General features: G+C 44.8%; 1 protein-coding gene across 3 annotated transcripts in view; it reads left to right on the top strand.

Moving 5' to 3' along the window:
- Nucleotides 1–18,225, top strand: part of ADGRB1 (adhesion G protein-coupled receptor B1) — a 394,399-nt gene extending 376,174 nt beyond the window's left edge. For 2 of the 3 annotated variants that reach the window (XM_053395177.1, XM_053395176.1), the window contains exons 29-33: nucleotides 868–1,583; nucleotides 3,913–3,948; nucleotides 6,546–6,650; nucleotides 8,329–8,382; nucleotides 16,688–18,225. In XM_053395177.1, coding sequence (XP_053251152.1) covers nucleotides 868–1,583; nucleotides 3,913–3,948; nucleotides 6,546–6,650; nucleotides 8,329–8,382; nucleotides 16,688–16,885 — 1,109 coding nt within the window. In that variant the 3' untranslated portion in view covers nucleotides 16,886–18,225. The remainder of the gene's footprint in view (nucleotides 1–867; nucleotides 1,584–3,912; nucleotides 3,949–6,545; nucleotides 6,651–8,328; nucleotides 8,383–16,687) is intronic. The other variant, XM_053395178.1, reaches the window with a different exon arrangement.
- Nucleotides 18,226–18,599: the final 374 nt, after the last annotated feature.

The following is an 18,599-nucleotide window of genomic DNA, read 5'->3' as shown; positions in this document are numbered from 1 at the left end:
AGGTGATCTCAAGGGTAAACTGATCCCAAGTTGTTAAGGGCTTTATATGCTAGTAGTAACATGCTGAACTTGGCCCAGTAGCAAACTGGGAACCGGGGCCAAGGAGTAGCAAACTGGGAACCGGGGCCAAGGAGTCTGAGCAAAGGTGTCTTGTCTGCATTGTACCAAGGTCAAGGATAAATAAAAAAATAAAACATTTTAAACCAATAATGGTAACTAGGTTATATGCCCTTACCAGCAGAAATACAATGTTTGCATCATGAATCAAACATAATGGATTAAATACGGGATCTCTAGAGGACATATAAATCATATTTATTTATTTATTGACATGTATAACCCAGTCCAAGAAGCTTGTGGATTAATTTTAAACATAACCAGGCAAATTAGAAACAGGCCATTTATTTCTTCATCCATTGTCTTCACATAATGAATGAATGGAAGACAAAAAATCACTCAGTAGCTGTTGAAAGTGGAGCCACTAAGTCTAGAACAAGAATGAAATGAGAGTGAAACTCTAATTCCCTTTTAAAATGTGTTGGAGGGGGGCGGTTATTGGCTTGTTTTTGTTCCTATTTTGGTTATGTATGTTGTGTTTTTATATTGAGATTTTATGTTGTAACTGCCCTGAGACCTGCGAGTATAGGGCGGTATACTAATTTAATAAATGATGATGATGATGATGATGATGATGATGATGATGATGATGATGATAAAATAAAAAATCCCTTTAGGAGCCTGTGTTCTGGAGATGGGTTGGGACATCCCTGGGTGGTGTGTTGATGGTGAGAGTCATTTTTGTTGTGTAGCAAGACACGTCCAGTTCCCTCGGTTATTGATGCTTTGCCTCTTTCGCCGACCCATTAGTGCTAAACAAAGACATCAGCACTTGCCGCACCATGACCATCACGGGGACTCTGAAACGCCCGTCCCTGCAGGATGAGGAGAAGCTGAAGCTGAACCACCAGAAGGGATCGTCCAATTTCAACAGTCTTCCAGCCAACGTCTCCAAGATGCACCTCCAAGGCTCCCCGCACTACCTGGGCGCCATCAACCTCAACGACTTCAGCAATCACACCCTCACTCTGAAGAAGGACAAGAGCCAGCCCCCCAAGTCCATCTACATCTGTGATGGGGACATCTTCAAGAAGCTGGACTCAGAGCTCTCTCGGGCGCAGGACCAAGCCATAGACACCAGCTACGTCATCCTGCCCTCCAACACCGCCACCTTGAGGCCGAAGCCTCCGCCGCCTCCGCCGCCCCCCAAAGACGATACAAAATACAGCATCAACATTGACCAGATGCCCCAGACGAGGCTCATCCACCTCAGTATGGCCACTGACCCAGGTTTCGTTGTCAAGAGCCCTCCAAGGGAGCCTGTGGTCATGGGGTGTGGGGAGGCTCAGGCTTCGCCAATGTTGCAGCAGCAGCAGCAGCAGCAGCACCAGCTGTCACCTCCGATGGTTAACAAGTCTGGTGACTCACAGATGCCAAACAGCTTGTGTGACACGGGCGAGTCTGGCAACTCTGGCTTGGTGTCCAAGAGTGAGACGGTTTCCACCCTTTCCATGAGCTCCCTTGAGGTATGTGGCTGGGTGGTAGCTATGTGATATTGCACACATTTTGCACGGAGAACATCACAGGTTCCTTGGCATCTCCGGTTGGAAAGGACCTCGGGTCCCTTGACTGAAGAAGACCAAGCTGTCCCCAAGAACTTGAAAAAGAACCAGTCGTATTGATACAATAGGGGGTTAAATTGACTGGCCGGAGTAAGGTTGGGGGGAGATAACAGAGGTATATTGTCACTGAAAGTCTGCTCAATATTGATCCACTGGCTCCCAGTATGTTTCTGAGCACAATTCAAAGTGTTGGTGCTGACCTTTAAAGCCCTAAATGGCCTCGGTCCAGTATACCTGAAGGAGCGTCTCCACCTCATACCAAGAACTAACTTAGTTGGTCTTTAAGGTGCTACTGGAAGGAAAAAAATTTAATGTTTAATAGGTTATTGTATTTTAGTGTTTTGTTGGAAGCCGCCCAGAGTGGCTGGGGGGACCCAGCCAGATGGGCAGGGTATAAATAATAAATAATAATTATTATTATTATTATTATTATTATTATTATTATTATCCAGAGTATATTCCAATGTATAGTTAGCAGAGTAAAAACTTACACAGGTTGCAGGGTTTCCCAAAAATAGACCAGAGGCATTTCATCCAGCAGAGCTTTACAGCTACTGAAGGCATATGAGCAGAATGGTCAAAAATCCAATACATTCAAGATTGGCCCTGTCCATAAGAAATCCAGTTGCAGCAGACTTAACAATAACTTATAACTGGAGAGACCTGTCAGGAGTAAGCCTGGACCAATGGTACCAAATAGTATGGGGAAACAGCCTTACTAGAAATAAACCAATAAACTGAAACTGACACGGGGACAAATAGAAGAAGACGCTTTCACCCCGGTGTGGCTCCCCTTTATTACATACACAGCCCAAAAAGACAATGACAAAAATCAACCAACAGCATACAATATGGCTAACCTGATCCAAAACACCCACCCACCCCACTCACACATGAAAACAAAGACCACCACAGCCAACCACAAATGAACAGCCACACCCTAGGCCAGCCCCAACCTCTCTCACCACCGAAGGAACACAAGTAAACAGCAAAGAACCTGCACAAGCAACACTGACACAAAACCCACATATATTAAGTAAAATAGAAACATTGCCGCCCGACCCCACCCCCACCCATCTTCCCCCCCTCCACCTCTTTCCCCCTTTTCTTCCTAATGTCTCAACAAATGAAACTGATCTGTAAAAAATGTTATTTAGGAAAAAAAGGGAGAGAGAGAGAGAGACATTGCACATACTTTTGTAAACCAAGAAAATCTTTAATAAAAATACATTTAAAAAACCCACAATAACTTATAATAAATCTAAAACGTAACACTATATACAGAACACCTTGCCAGTTGGAAAAGAGATAGAAAGAGAGAAAGTGAAACCCAGGCTCCTTCTGGCCTCACTATTATAGTCAGCATGACCTTTACAGAAGAGATAACAGGACCAGTTTAAGCCAGCTGTACTCAGCTTCTCTGAAGGAATAACCCAAACATCATGAAGTTTGTGCTTGTTCCTTTCACACAGAGAAGCTTCCCAAACCTTCTTGAACTAAGTAGAATAGGAAAGATCTCTACACATCAGATCAATACTTTCTGCACTAAGAAATGCAAACTGGCCTGTATAAAACTAATCAAAGAGAGGGATGGTTTTCATAAAACGGGATAAAACTTTCTAAACAACTGAGTAGGATTATCTATACTAAAATGTTTTTTCAAGCATACAGCCTGCCTGATATCCAAAGGCAGGGACTTCACAAGTGTAGTTCTGCCACACTAAATCACTGATTTCTTTAAAATGTGAAATTCACATTATGTAGCCCCTGCAACTATGCCAGAGCGAAGCGGTTGATATGGAGTAAGGTGATCACATCGGTAAAGTGGTCCAGGTCCCAGATTGTTAACTGATCCCAAATTATTAGTGATGGGATTGTGTCCTGCACTGCTCTTCTGAGCAGCAGGCTAGTGTGGCAGAGCACACATACAGCTCTGTTTTTTCAGCAGAGGAGAATGGCTAGGAGCTTCATCCAGCACCTGAGGCAGTTGCCTCACTTTGCCAAATGGTAGGACCACCCCTGGACCACCCCTGGACTCCGCACGGCTGCCACGATTGTGGCCATGGCTGCAAATTGTGTACACAAAGTGCCTGTTTGCATGGTGTTTTCTCCAGGAGAAATATCGCCGCCCTCCCCCCCCAAAAAAAAATCGGTGGCAAAAAAATAAAAGACGTCAATTTTATTGGGGTGGTATCACCCTACTGCTAATCTGTCTTTCTCTTTCAATCCCCAGAGACGGAAATCCCGGTATGCAGAGCTAGATTTTGAGGTGAGTATTTCACTATTTATATAATGGACAGGTCAGGATGAGAGTGAATCTTATCATCCCCATTGAATTTAGTTTCATATACAGTGGTACCTCTGGTTGCGAACAGGATCCATCCTGGAGCCCCGTTCGCAACCTAAACGGAATGCAACCCACGTCTGCATCTGCGGGTTGTAATTCGCGGCTTCTGCGCATGCGCGTGACATCATTTTGCGCATCTGTGCATGCACGAGAGGCGAAACCCAGAAGTAACCCTTTCCGGTACTTCTTGGTCGCCGCGGGATGCAACCTGAAAAGACATAACCTGCAGTGTTCGCAACCCGAGGTATGACTGTATACCTCGGATTGTCCTAACACCAAAATTGTCTGGAGTCATTGCCTGAGTCCTGAGAACCCATGAATCAGTTTGTGTCATATTCAGGGCTATTTTTTTCAGCCGGAACTCCCTGGAACTCAGTTCCGGCACCTCTCAGGTAGACGCCATTGCCATTATAAGAGAATGAGGGAGGCATTCATAGTGAGTTCTGGCACCTCTTTTTTCTAGGAAAAAAAGCACTGCGTATTCCCCATAACAAGGGGTAATTTTCTCCACTGGAATATACAGCGATGCAAATGTGTGCCTAATTTGATCCATGGGCAGTGCACAGAGAATTTCTGGTAGCCAGTCATCAAAACAAATGTCCAGCAATTGTAGCCCAAAGTATTGCATAGGGCACCTCTCTGAATAGGCATAGCATAAACTGAAAAAATGAAGTGGTTCGCTTTGGACGAAAAATCCTATATACAAACAGCAACCTCATTCTCCATATATAGCCCAAACTGGACCATCCGCTCTCATGAGGATGGTGTTAAGAGGCTTGGGGGAACCCCAAGGTTTGTAAAAGTACAAAAAAGGGTGAACCCACCAAATGGAAGCCCTCTGCAAACAGACATCCTGCGTTCTGAGAGCAATGATCATTCTCAGTACTCATTGGGCCATTTGGGGGGGGGGGGTTCAGTCCTGCATTTTTACTTGGCCAGGACTAAAGATGGGGGAGAAATTCAATCTGGTTCACGTTTAAAGGCAAACCTACCTAATTGGCAGTTTCCAAAACAATTTACACGTCTCTGAATTTTGCAGTGGAGTTCCAGTGTGTTCAGAAATGCACTCCACTTCCCAGTGGAGAGGAGTTGCGGTGGAGTTGCAGTGGACCTGCATCACCCAGAGGTTACCAGCCCCATTTAAACTTAAGCTCAAGCCAGAGAGCTTCTCTTGGCTCGCTTCCTCAATCTCCCGCCCACCTTCCCTATTTTCAGGTTTTGACATTGGCCTTCTTAGGGACGTTGGTTGGTCACCGTTGAGGGGCCTGGTAGGAATTTTTCCACTTGGCAAATTGGCATGGGCCATTTGGTTTTTGGCTACCTCGTAGCAATCGTCACAACTTTGTAAGGTTTGGCGGTTAGGCGTTGGTTGATCTTATGATGGGGGAGGGGAGGTGTGGACATCACCTGCCCCTCCAAGCTTAAGGGTATTCTGTTAAAGAAATCTGGGGCTGTGGATCTTGTCCAAAGCCCGAGGTGGAGCTAGGGCCATGCCACGACCCCATCGGGAACCCAGGGGGAGCTTGAATTGGTTTGCATTGACGGGGCTCCACCTAACAGTGATTGACCCTTACAGGACTCCCTGCGTGACAGGCAGGAGTCAGATATATTTGGGCCAGTTCCAATGCCTAAGCCAATACCGCTCACATTCTGTAACCAATAAAGTTGTGGCCTAAATTTGCCCAATATCCATTAACCTAATATCCGTGTCCTTGTGTCTTATTCATCAACAAGGGGGTGGGTTCGGTGTCTCGACATGCAAATGTCCACGCTAGGATCTAATATGCATCAAAGTCCATGCATTGGAGAAAATAGCATACAGAAATGCATTGCACTGCTCCAGGTACCACATAATCCTCATTCCACACTTGTAAGAAATCAATCTTTTACTATGGTAGAACACACACTTTAGAACTCCCTGCCTATCGATACACCAAGCAAACGCCTTTTCTGTTCTCTTTGTGGTGCTTGCTTAAAATGTTTTTGTTTGGCGACCCTATCCACAAATGTAGCAGGCCGGCATGTGTATTAATCCTTTTGCTTTCTGTTGAGTTTAGTTATCTTTTTTTATTTCTTTAGAAGCTCATTTAATTATGTTACAAATGTTTTAGATACCTCTTTTTAACCTTTTTATTGATCATCTTAACATGTTTTTAAAAACTGTAAACCGCTTAGAAGTTTTATAATAACCAAGCAGTTTATAAGTGTAAATCAGTAAATTTATATTAGGGAAAACTGCACCCAAAAATAACTATATTAAGAAAGACTTGCACTAAAACACTGAATAATTTTCGTCATATATATATATATATATATATATATATATATATATATATATATAAATATAATGAAGTGATATAATGAAGTGATATGGAAATGTGGAGAAATGAGGACTAGAACAATGAGAAACTGGGGCAGATTCACCCATTCCTAATTAGGTTTAATTGATCTCACAATTCCTGCCTGAGGCTTTGATGGACCTGGGATATCCTGACCTGTTTCGCTCTCGTCCGTTGCAGAAAATCATGCACACGAGAAAACGTCACCAAGACATGTTCCAGGACTTGAACCGAAAGCTGCAGCATGCAGAGAAAGAGAAGGAGTCTCCAACAGCAGACAGCAAGGTGAGTTCTGGCCCAGTTTCCTGAAAACTCCATCCTTGGGGACCTAATTTATTTGGGGGTCTGCAAACAAAGGATCTGTGAAATTCCAAAAACCATAATTTTGCACCTGTGGGCAAAACCCCTCTGCTTTTAATCTGCCCCACCCATGTGAGGATATTTGCAGTTTGAAAATCTGTTTTCAATAAGTTTTATTCTTCATTTGACTGGAGAAAAGCTTAAATGACTTCAATTTTTCTCTGACTCGCTGCTCCTGTGTCTTCTAGATAAAGGGCTGCCATACGTCCTGGTTTTCCTGGACATGTCTGGGAATCGCTGGCCAAAATGGTGTCCAGGCGGATTTTTGCCAAATGATGGATGATCCCCAGCCCATAAATTTTCCCCATAAACTGTTCAGCTGGAAGTTCTTTCTGGAGAAACTTCAGCCTGTCCTTCGTCAATTCTACTGTCCCAATACTATCGACCTTGGATGATGACATCATTCCTAAATCTCAGGCTCCACCCACCTGTTGAACCTCAGAGGGGGCAGAGATAATGATCTGGCCCCCAAGCAGAGTTCCTGGCCTACAGCACTTCCTGTGCTTTAGTAGACCACACAGATGCAGGACTAAGCTCAAGAGTAACACTATATCATACTTTGCGCCACATCTGTGCAAAATAATAATAATTTTCCATGGTTGAGCTAAGCAGCAGGGGAGATTTGAGAAGTTTCTGCATGAAGAATCACTTCTTGCAGATACAGCCTGGTTATTTATCCATGATCATCTTTGTTTATTCTGGATTAATTAAGGCAGGATGAATCAGAAGTCAATACCAGCTTCTAGTTCAACAGAAACATTTCTTTTTCACCAGGCCTTTGGCTTTGAATTCTCTACAGCATTTTTGTTTTCATGGACGGGATGTTTTAATGTAGCGGTTTTTTTAAAAAAAAAACAAAAACAAAAACAAAACCAAATTGTCTTAGGTTGTTTTTAAAGCTGGTTTTAATGCATGTATGTGTTTGCTTGCTTAAAATATTGTGAGTCACTTTGAGTTGCCGTGGCAAAAAAAGTAAGTAATAAATTTAATCAATAAAATAAATAGGGTATAATCTCAAGAATGATTCTCCCCATGCTGCCTTTAGAAATTAAGAAGAACCGCAGTGCAGTGACAGAACACCTCTTCTGTAGGCAGAATGACCCTGATTCAATCCTTGGCATACAAGCACAGAATCATAGAACTGTAGAGTTGGCAAGGACCCTAAGGGTCATCGAATTCAACCCTTGCAATGCATGAATATCCAGGTATACCTGGAGGTGTAGCATCTCCAGGTATAGCATCTCCAGGTATAGATGGGAGAGACCATTGTCTGAAATCCTGGAGAGCCAGTCAGAGTACACAATATGAGCTTGATGGACCCAAAGGTCTGACTCAGTAGAAGGCAGCTTTCTGTGTTCCTACGGAGGCCCGTAATGCAACACTGCTTGCCAGGATTTTATGGTTCCTTTTGCAGCTTCCTCTCCAGTTCTGCATGTTTCCTTTCCCCCACCAAGCGCTATGTTTTTAAAGGGCAAATGCTCTGGAATGGTTATTTCACTGTTCTCCTGGGCACAGGAGGCACGCCCTTGTTCCTTGGTGTGCGCCAATTCAATTACGTTGATCAAAGAGGAGGGAAACACCCTGTTCTCTCTTGTGCACTCAGGCTATAAAACGATGGAGTGTTTCTTCGGGTGGAAGTGATAAAACTAACGCTAGCGTAAGTCTTACTTGCCTGCGTTTGCTTAATGAACCTCATAGAGACATCCTCCCCTCCAATCCTTGCCACGCGCATGTCTTCAAACGCATTCTCCTACCCTTAAGTAAGCATCCGGTCCTCTCAGTCACGTGCCAAGCACCCCTCGAATGCTCCCTTGATCCTTCCGCTCCCGACATCGCACAGAAAAAAGGATTCATGCAACTCTCCCAATCCATTTCCCCCCGACATTCTTAGAGCCTTGACTGCATCCCTCCCAAACCATACCTACTTGGCAACCACCTTCTCTTGCCTTGCCAATGTCCAAAGATGTCCACTTCGCCCATCTCAGAAGCATGTTTTATGGTTGCGAAGCTTTTCCATCACCTTGGTTCCATGGCTACCCAACGACTGTCCTGACAGCAGGTTCAGGACAGACATCGCCATTGAGAAGAAGAAAACCTCCCTTCTTCACACAACACATGGAGTCGTAGAATGGCAATAATAATAATAATAATAATTTATTATTTATACCCCGCTCATCTGGCTGGGCTTCCCCAGCCACTCTGGGTGGCTTCCAACAAAATATTAAAATACTGTAATACATCAAACATTAAAAGCTTCCCTAAACAGGGCTGCCTTCAGATGTCTTCTAAAAGTCAGGTAGTTGTTCTTTGACATCTGGTGGGAGGGCGTTCCACAGGGAGGGCGCCACTACCGAGAAGGCCCTCTGCCTGGTTCCCTGTAACCGGCAAAGCTGGAAGGGACCCCAAGACTCTCCTAGTCCAATCCCTGGCCATGCAGTAATTGTGGCCACTGTCTGGAATTCACAAACATAAGACAAGAGTTAGTGAAAGGTCTTCAAGTTTGATGTCTTCCAAAAAGGACTAGATTATTATTATTATTATTATTATTATTATTATTATTATTATTATTAATTTTTATTTATACCCCATTCTCCCCAGCCTAGACCGGGCTCAGGGCGGCTAACACCGGTATAAAAACAATTGATTGGAATACAACTTAAAAACAAGATTAAAATACAACATTAAAATGCAGCCTCATTTCAGTAGGAACTCAAATCAAAAACTTTTTGGGGGGATGAAAACGTCAAGTCTTCACCAAGGCCAACTATCCAGACTGGTCCTACATGGGCCAGAAAAGCCAGGGAAGTCCCCAAGTAGAAGCTCCATCACAGAAGGAGAAAGGAAAAAGGAAAGAGGGGAAGGGATCAAGTTGATTCCAAGCCAAAGGCCAGGCGGAACAGCTCTGTCTTACCGGCCCTGCAGAAAGAAATCAGATCCTGCAGGGCCCTGGTCTCATGAGACAGAGTGTTCCACCAGGCCGGGGCCAGTGTTGAAAAGGCCCTGGCTCTGGTTGAGGCTAATCTGACTTCCTTAGGGCCCGGGACCTCTAGGGTGTTGCTATTTATGGACCTTAAGGTCCTCCATGGGGCAGAGCGGGAAAGGTGGTCCTGTAGGTACAAGGATCCTAGGCCGTGAAGATAGATAAATATTTGGAGAAGGATGGGGGCAGTCTGTCAGTGACTATTAGCCACGAACATTTACTTTATTAGAGGTTTCCTAGTGCTGTTTTTCACCCTAGCTTTTCAGCTCAAAAGGCCCCCAGAGCAGCTGCTTTGCAACAAGAAAAAAAAAATAACACAGTCTCTTGACACAAAAGGAAGGAAGGAGGAGGAGGGTGGAGGAAGGGAAGTGTTCCTGCTCAGAGGCAGTATTGCCACTGAATGCCAGCTGCTGGTGAGCAGTAACCAAACAATTAAACCCCTGTGTTGCAAACAATTATCAGTAATATCCAAGGCAACATGATGACCAAGTACAACAACGTGATGTCAATATAAACCCTTTATATAATCTATGCAGAACATTAGTAAAGATAAAGGTACCCCTGCCCGTACGGGCCAGTCTTGACAGACTCTGGGGTTGTGCGCCCATCTCACTCAAGAGGCCGGGGGCCAGCGCTGTCCGGAGACACTTCCGGGTCACGTGGCCAGCGTGACAAGCTGCATCTGGCGAGCCAGCGCAGCACACGGAAACGCCGTTTACCTTCCCGCCAGTAAGCGGTCCCTATTTATCTACTTGCACCCGGGGGTGCTTTCGAACTGCTAGGTTGGCAGGCGCTGGGACCGAGCAGCGGGAGTGCACCCTGCCACGGGGATTCGAACCGCCAACCTTTCGATCGGCAAGCCCTAGGCGCTGAGGCTTTTACCCACAGCGCCACCCGCGTCCCTATGCAGAACATTAAACAGTATGAAATATATGAAATATGCACTCTCTGCGAACCTAAATAAATCTCTGAAAGTCACAAAATATGCACTCTTGATGGATTCCCTTGAAAACACAGAACCATACGACTTATGTTTATTTGGTTCTATGTTTTCAAGAGAATCCATCAAGAGTGCATATTTTGTGACTTTCAAATATAAGCTGCTGCTGAGCAGCAGAAGGATGGATCTCTTGATGTGCCCTTATTGTGGATTTTCATGGACCACTGTTTGAGGCAGAGTGCTGGGCTAGATAGACTAGGCTTTGCAGAAGGAAGATTTCACTGAGCATCCCTTTGAGGCTCAAAATATCTCTCACACGCTTCCTTAAGCACTTTGCTGAAGCTCTTTAGATCAGCCCTTCCCCTCCTGTGAACCAAGACTTGGGAAAAATGAGCTGGAAGTTGCTTTGCTACCAATAAGCAGGAGACCCTCGAGCAGAACTCACCCAGTCAGTAGAACGTCTTGCTTCTGAAGTCACGTCACTGAGTGATGGGAGGGAGGTTCTTCTGCTCAGACTGGGTGAGGCTTGAAGCCATCTCAGCTCAGCCTCTAACTGTGGAGAGAAGGAAGGAATCTTTTGTTCACGTACCACCCGGTATTTCCTTTGAAGGTGATAAAAGGAATATTCTCCCCATCTCTTTTGGGGGGAGGGTGGTGGCTTTGATCCACAGCCTTGAGGAGGGACCGAATTCAGAACTGTTTCCAGTTCAGTGCAGCTGTCAATCTCCTGCTTTGAGCTGAAGCCTTTCATGGGCAAACCTGATGCCCAGAATTTATGCAGAGAAAGAGGTCTGCAAATGTGGCATTCATTTATTTCCTCAACACATTGCAGGGGAGGGAGGTTAAAATCCCTGGGGCTGTATTTTGTTTTTACTTTCTTTTTAAAAAAAAATATATGAATGGCTTAATTCAAATATTTAACATGTACAACATGGGCAATACTGGAAAACTATCAGCTCGTTTTAAAGTTGTGCTTTTTTTGGTACCACTTTGCATTTAAGCAAGACCTATTTCAATTTAAGCAAGACCTATTTCAATGTAATATAACTAATACAATCCATAAATACATAAAGACTATCTTTATAATAAAAGACTATCTTTATAATAAAATAGGCTACAGCCCATCCAGTAAGAACAAATATTAAGTGATCAGAGGACAAATGGATAGAAAAAGGAAGCACAAAAAGATTTTTGTGCCATTCATCGCTTATTTTGAACACCTTCTTAAGATAATCATCTCAGTCTAGTTATATAGACCCACATTATGTACTGGAAGCACTTATTTTTTACATTTCAACTGCAACTCATTCTGTTGAATGTGTGTTTTCCAAGCCTTTGAATGGCAAGTCCCCTCCCCCATGTGAAATAAAGACACTGGACACATTATTTAAGGTTAATGGGCATAAAAAGGCCACAACTTTATTGATTACAGAAATGAAAGGTATTGGCCTTAGGCATTGGCTCCTATTGACTACCCAGCATGGAGACTGGGAAGGGTTATCCACAAGCCGTGGGAGTCCTGTTGAAGTACGCCAACTAGGATCCTACGGGTGTCACCGCTCGGGGGCGTGCCGGAGGCCCTTACTTCCCTAGGTTTCGGACAAGGCAACGCCCCCCGGAGTCCTCTACCGGACTACCCTTTTCATTGGGGGAAGGTGATGGCGCTTCCTTCCCCCCATTCATTTGCATAACAATTAACCCTTGCCAATGCCTAACCGTCAATACCACAGAAGTTGTGACGTTTGCTACGAGGTAGGCGAAAAAACCAAAAGGCTAGAAGTGCGCCAAATTGGAAAAATTCCTACCAGGCCCCTTGCGGCGACCAACCGGAGTCCATAGCAAGGTCATAGGTAGCTAAGCCTAAAGGGTGGGTGGGATGGGAAAACCGCTCAGCTGGAAAGGGGAAAGAGGGCGGTCCCCAGGCATGCCTGGCCTTAAATAGGCTAGGCCCTGCCTCCCCAGCCCGCCGATTGGCGGGCAGGGTCGAAGGCATGCCCGGGGATTCCCTGTTCTCGCGGGGGCAGGCCAGCCCCCGCGTGTGTGGGAGGGGGTAGCCCGCAACCCTCTCTCCTCCCAAGCTCGGAAATGGCTTTCTTGTAGAAACCATTCCCACTACTCACACTGAACAACGGAAGACACCATATGTTGGGTAAATTGTGGCCCAAAGCATATATGCGTACATATGTAAAAAGCTAAAGGTACCATTGACTGTTAGGTCCAGTCGTGGCCAACTCTGGGGTTGCGGTGCTCATCTCGCTTTATTGGCTGAGGGAGCCGGCATACAGCTTCCAGGTCATGTGGCCAGCATGACTAAGCTGCTTCTGGGCAAACCAGAGCAGCGCACGGAAACGCCGTTTACCTTCCTGCCAAAGCGGTACCTATTTATCTACTTGCACTTTGAGGTGCTGTCGAACTGCTAGGTTGGCAGGAGCAGGGACCAAGCAATGGGAGCTCACCCCGTTGTGGGGATTCGAACCCCTGACCTTCTGATCGGCAAGTCCTGGGCTCTGTGGTTTAACCCACAGCACCACCCGCATCCCTCTGATACAGGTACTGATTGAGAATTAATCTCCACTTAAAAGCCTTGTTGAAAAAAAGGAATGGCAGGCTCTGGGCATCTGGGAACACCTCAGGACCAAAAAACGGATAGAGATGAAACAAAAAGGCGCAACCTTCATGACCACTTCATGTTATAGAGTTGATGTAAGAAAGGTGGAGAACTTTTTAAGTACCAAGGCCCACATTAGAAACATGTAAGAACTGCAAGGTCACAACTTAAATGTTTGTGTGTGTGTTCCATGCAATTAGTAATATGTACAGTGGTACAGTTCAAAAGCACATCAAAGTGCAAGTAGATAAATAGGTACCATTCCAGTGGGAAGGTAAACGATGTTTCCGTGCGCTGCTCTGGTTCGCCAGAAGCGGCTTAGTCATGCTGGCCACATGACCCAGAAGCTGTACGCAGGAGCAGGGACCAAGCAACGGGAGCTCACCCCGTCACGGGATTCGAACCGCCGACCTTCTGATCAGCAAGTCCTAGGCTCTGTGGTTTAACCCACAGTGCCACCCGCGTCCCTTATTAAACATAAATCAGGACAAAGAAACATGTCGTCTCTCCTTGCCGTCTTCTCGGAGAGAGCGCCAAAAACAACATCTATACAGAGCGGAAGTTCCGCTCACGCCAGCAATCTGTGCTGGAATGTAAACAGACATGTGACACGCAACAATCCTATGTCTGCAGCAAAAGGTGGAATGGAAACTCAACAGGTACTACTGTATTACTAGGGGCTCCAGACCCTGTTCATTTTGCTCACCAATCCTGCAGATGCCCCACCCTATGCTAATCCCCTCCTTTGAATTTCATCCCGACCCCATATTCCCACACAGCTCCTCCAGTGCTCCATCCCCTCACAGCATGTAGGGATATCCTCTCAAAAGGATGGGAAATTCTTTTTTAAAAAATATATATATTTATTAAGATTTTCGAATTTAATACAATACAAAAAAAAACATAAAGTCAAAAAGAAAAAAAGAACAAAAAGCAGAAAAGATTAAAAACACATAAAGTTCACAAAATCTATTTTTCAATAACATATTTCCCAGACCTCCTTATACCCCCCTTTCTTGTATTCCAATTCAAATTGTTAATTCAGCAAATCCTTCTCCATAATTTTTAACCTATTTCTATGCTTAATTTAGCATATTATTATTTCACTTTTTCTCTTTCATTCATTTCCTCAATTTATTTTTGCTAACCTTATTTTCCTTTAATTTAGTCCGTTTTAAAACAAACCAATTTTACCTTATCCAAACTTCAACATCAACACTTGTACCTCAATACACATTCTTAAAACATTCTTTCTAAAGTCGACCCAGATTCCCCAAAAGGATGGGAAATTCTTCCAAAGAACTAGTGGATAAGTTTTGTAACACAAAAGGAGGTTTATTCCCCCACCCCAGTGAGGTTTCATGGGTTTCCTTCAATTTCTGCTCAGCCGTCACATATGTGCACCTTACTTCCATTCCCCCAGTGCTGTGACTGCCTGAATTGAATCCTGCCCTTCTTTTCTCTCTCCAGTAACCCCTAATCTTTCCCATGGCAGATATTTCGCATGAAAAATCCCTTTGTGAATTGTAATAATGCTCTTGGTGAGGTTTCTACAGCGTGCTTTATTTAAGAGAATGATGCACCATTTTAAAAGCAAAATATCCCCCTTGGGTTTCGAACATGCTATTTTGGGTAGCGTTATGGAAAGATCCTATTGTGCTTACATCTATATAAATCACAGAATACCACTAAGTTTGTCTGGTGCCACCGAGCAAGGAGAAGTTTATCAGGTTTTTAAAAACGCTTCCTGTCAAATTACATGAGCCTTGGCTTCCCACAAGATGGCAGATAATTATAGCAGTGATCCCTTCCAGTTGATCCAGAATGATGAGGTTTCCGATGGCATCAGGAACATGAATTGTCTGCCATATTGTGGGATGGGCAGGGCTTGCATACATTGCATGGGGATCCCCATTTCCTACTCCTCCTACAAGTCATTGCAGCTAGTTCCTTAGCGTAACAAGGGAAAGGATGGTGAAATTAAGGACCAAACTAGATGTGATTCCAACTGAGCCATGACTGGAGCTCCCGCTTTTTTAAAAAATGCAAATAGCAGATGCAGTGGTAGAGCAGGAATAGGGAACATTTTTCAGGCTGAGGGTTACATTCCCTTGTGGGTTGTGGAAGTTTTTCGGGGAACTACATACAAGTGATTAGCGGAGACAAAGGAAAACTGTATTGCGCAATGGATGTGACTTTTACCTCTATCCCTGTCAGGGTTCAGGGACTCAGCTTCCTCCCCACCCCCCTTTGGCAGTAGATAAACAGAACAAAATGAAAGGAGACTCTTACCAGTTAGAGATTTTAATGATCACAGCGAGAGAACAAAGAATCCATTCCTAGGAATGAAGGTGCTCCCAGTTAAACATTCCACCCACTTCCCCCCTTGTCGCCCACGTCACTACCGCATCTTGCAGCCTGATCTTGCAACCACCAAGCTTTCAGAGCTGCCACCTTATCTGATCTCCTTGACCATGGACTGATCAGATGGACACATTCCAGAGAGAGTGAGTCTGTTAACTCTCTCTCTTTCCCAGTTCTTCTTCTCCTAGCTGTTCCCCACCCAGTTCTTCCCAACTTCTGCCTTCTGAACTATGTCCCTCTGCAAACCACTGCTCCAAATCTATACTGCCCCACTGCTCCTGGGAAGATTCAGGATCCTGCTCAGCAGCAGGGGGAGGCTTCCACCATTCCTCCTCAGCGCAGCCGTCCTCAGCACAATCCCTGACAATACCGCAGGGTGCATTCTAGGTACCCAGAAGTTTCTGCAAACCTCTCCCGCCCACATCTCTTCATCCATCCAGACAAGAAGCATTATCACAGCTCAAGGACACATTTCAGCCAAACCAGAGTACCAGAGGGAAGTCCGGAGCAGGGCTGATGAGGGGGTGTGGTCTGGGGAGAGTTTCGGAGTTTCGGGGACTAAACAGGGAGGCGTGGAGGACCAGATTCAAGCACCTGGCTGAAGGGTCTCCATCCCTCTGGTCTCCATCCCTCCATTCATGGCCAAGGCCCAGTGCCAGGGAAGGAGGATTTATCCTTCTCTTATCATGCAATTACCCCAACCCAAATTGCTCCAAATGGACATAGCTTTTTGGTGGGGGGGGCAGAGTGAATGCATGCACTGAAGTTGGCACTATAAATGCATATTCTTTAGTAAAGGAGAGGAAAGGGGAAATTACCTTTTCAAATATATTGACTGTCACCTGAGTCTTTTGCAAATACTTGCATTCAAGTAATTAATTTTAAAGGCATCCACCTCCCAATTAATCCAGTGCCATTTTAATCGATCGAAAGCTTTTTTTTTTTTTTAATCAATTCAGCCAAAAGAATTGACAAAACCTTTTGGCCTTCCTCTCAACTTAATTTCATGGAAATCTGATCTCTTCTTTTTTTCTGTTTTGTTTTTCCCCCCTCCCCCCCTTTTGTTGCAGCAAGAAAAACAGCAGACACCAAACAAGAGACCCTGGGAAGGGATCCGGAAGGTCCACTCCCCGCCAGCGTGGGTTAAAAAGGACATGGAGATGGTGTCACAGTCTCCCTTGGAACTCAAAACTGTTGAGTGGGAAAAGGCGGGTGCCACAATCCCCCTGGTGGGACAGGACATTATCGACCTCCAGACAGAGGTCTGAGGAGGGAAAAAAGCAAGAAGAAAGACTCTTTGGGTGTCCTTTTCCCCCCACCCTGGAAAACAAAACACAAAATACAAACAGATAAAGATTTTTTAAAATAATAATAATAAAAACAGAACCAATCAAACGGAATTGAAATGGAGCAAGAGAGCAATGTCTGTTGGTTTCTTTTCGAAACCTTTCAGTTAAAAGGAAACATAATATGGAGTAACCTTTGTATTGTTCTCGAGAGACAGAGTTGGGTGGGGAAAACTATTACTTTGTAGAACATAGTAGCAGTAGGTACGGAACGCAATACGGTCTTTCCCAGGTAAGGAAGATGGCCGGGGGTGGGTGGGGGAAGAGAGAAGGCCACGGCGAAGGGAAGGGAATGATGAAATAATAAGGGGAAATGGTGGATTAGAGGTTGTTGTTTTCTTTTTTAAAAATGACATCGGCCTCAGCGGCAAAAGGATTAACGGAGGATCTTTACCAAGAGGATGCCGCTAGGCGTGCTGCCACAATGGATGTCTGGAATGGAAACTCAGGAGGCGCTTGACTGAGCATTGGGTACCCACAGTTCCACTGGACACATCCTGTGACCCATTGTCTCTTCTAGAGGTGGAGGGAGAGGAACTTGCCCATCTCCCTTCTGTCTCCCCACAGGCACCAGAACGTCATCGGGAACAGAGATCCCCCTCAACCGGGAAGAGGCCTCCTCATCAGAAAGTTGGGATTTCTCCAGCAGTCCTCTGGGAGCTAGCTCAGAGGATGGCTAATTGGGGCAGGGAAGTTGGATGGAAGAGGGAGTCCTGGTGGTGGCGGTGGACATCTCCTTCCATACTGGATTTTCTGAACTCTCCGTAAAAAACAATAACAATAAAAAGTGTGATGTATGGACAATGAACAGATCTCCACTTAAGACAATTGAGATCCACTCAACTGGTTTCCAGACCAAAAAAAGAGAGAAAAGAACCTTGATTGGGAAGGGGAGGTTTTTTAAAAAACAAAACAAAAAAAGCAAACAAACAATGAACAAACAAGAATGTAGGTCATATGTTAACTGCTAGTAGACCCTAGGCAAGCTCATTGTGGGCCTTTGTACAAAGGTTCATGTGTGGCCTCATTTCCCCCCCTCGTTGCTTTCGAAAGACTGGACAACATCTTTCCTCCTGTCTGCTTTCTCAAGTGGACGGTCCCCGGTTAAGAGACATGGAAAAGTTGAGAACATATGGAGAACATTGCCTTAGGGACTTTGAGTCAAACTGGAAAAAAAAATTGAGTAAAATCCACTTGGGAAAAAAAATCTATTTTTTTTCTTCTTTTTCTTTTCTTCAATAAAAAGAGAACTTGAAACCCAAGGAGTTCCATTTCTTTGGCGTGCGTCATTCCGCTCGTTTTTCCATGCTTCTGACCCATGCAGATGGGGTGGAGATGTTCTTCCAGCTTTGTCCTGCGAGGAAAAGGTATGGAAGCATCTTAACATGCAGGTCTTCCTCATCTTCAGGGTTTGGATTGTCATATTGTGTCGAGGAAATGGCCTGATGCATTTGGCGTCTTCCTCTTGACACCATGTTTTTTTTAAAAAAAAATCTGACCCCCTGAGACTTTGAATTCAGAACCCCTATGTTTTAAAACACGTTTCACTCTCTGTTTCCATAAGAACTCAAACAGAAATCGATGCTGCTACTTCCCAAGTGGCCAAGATAGCTGGAAATTGTTCCGCAAGAAGGCA

The sequence above is a fragment of the Podarcis raffonei genome, chromosome 7 (assembly GCF_027172205.1).
Source record: "Podarcis raffonei isolate rPodRaf1 chromosome 7, rPodRaf1.pri, whole genome shotgun sequence".
Lineage (NCBI taxonomy): Eukaryota > Metazoa > Chordata > Lepidosauria > Squamata > Lacertidae > Podarcis > Podarcis raffonei.
Note: the sequence above shows the minus strand (reverse complement) of the source record. Positions and strands in the feature narration are given on the sequence as shown.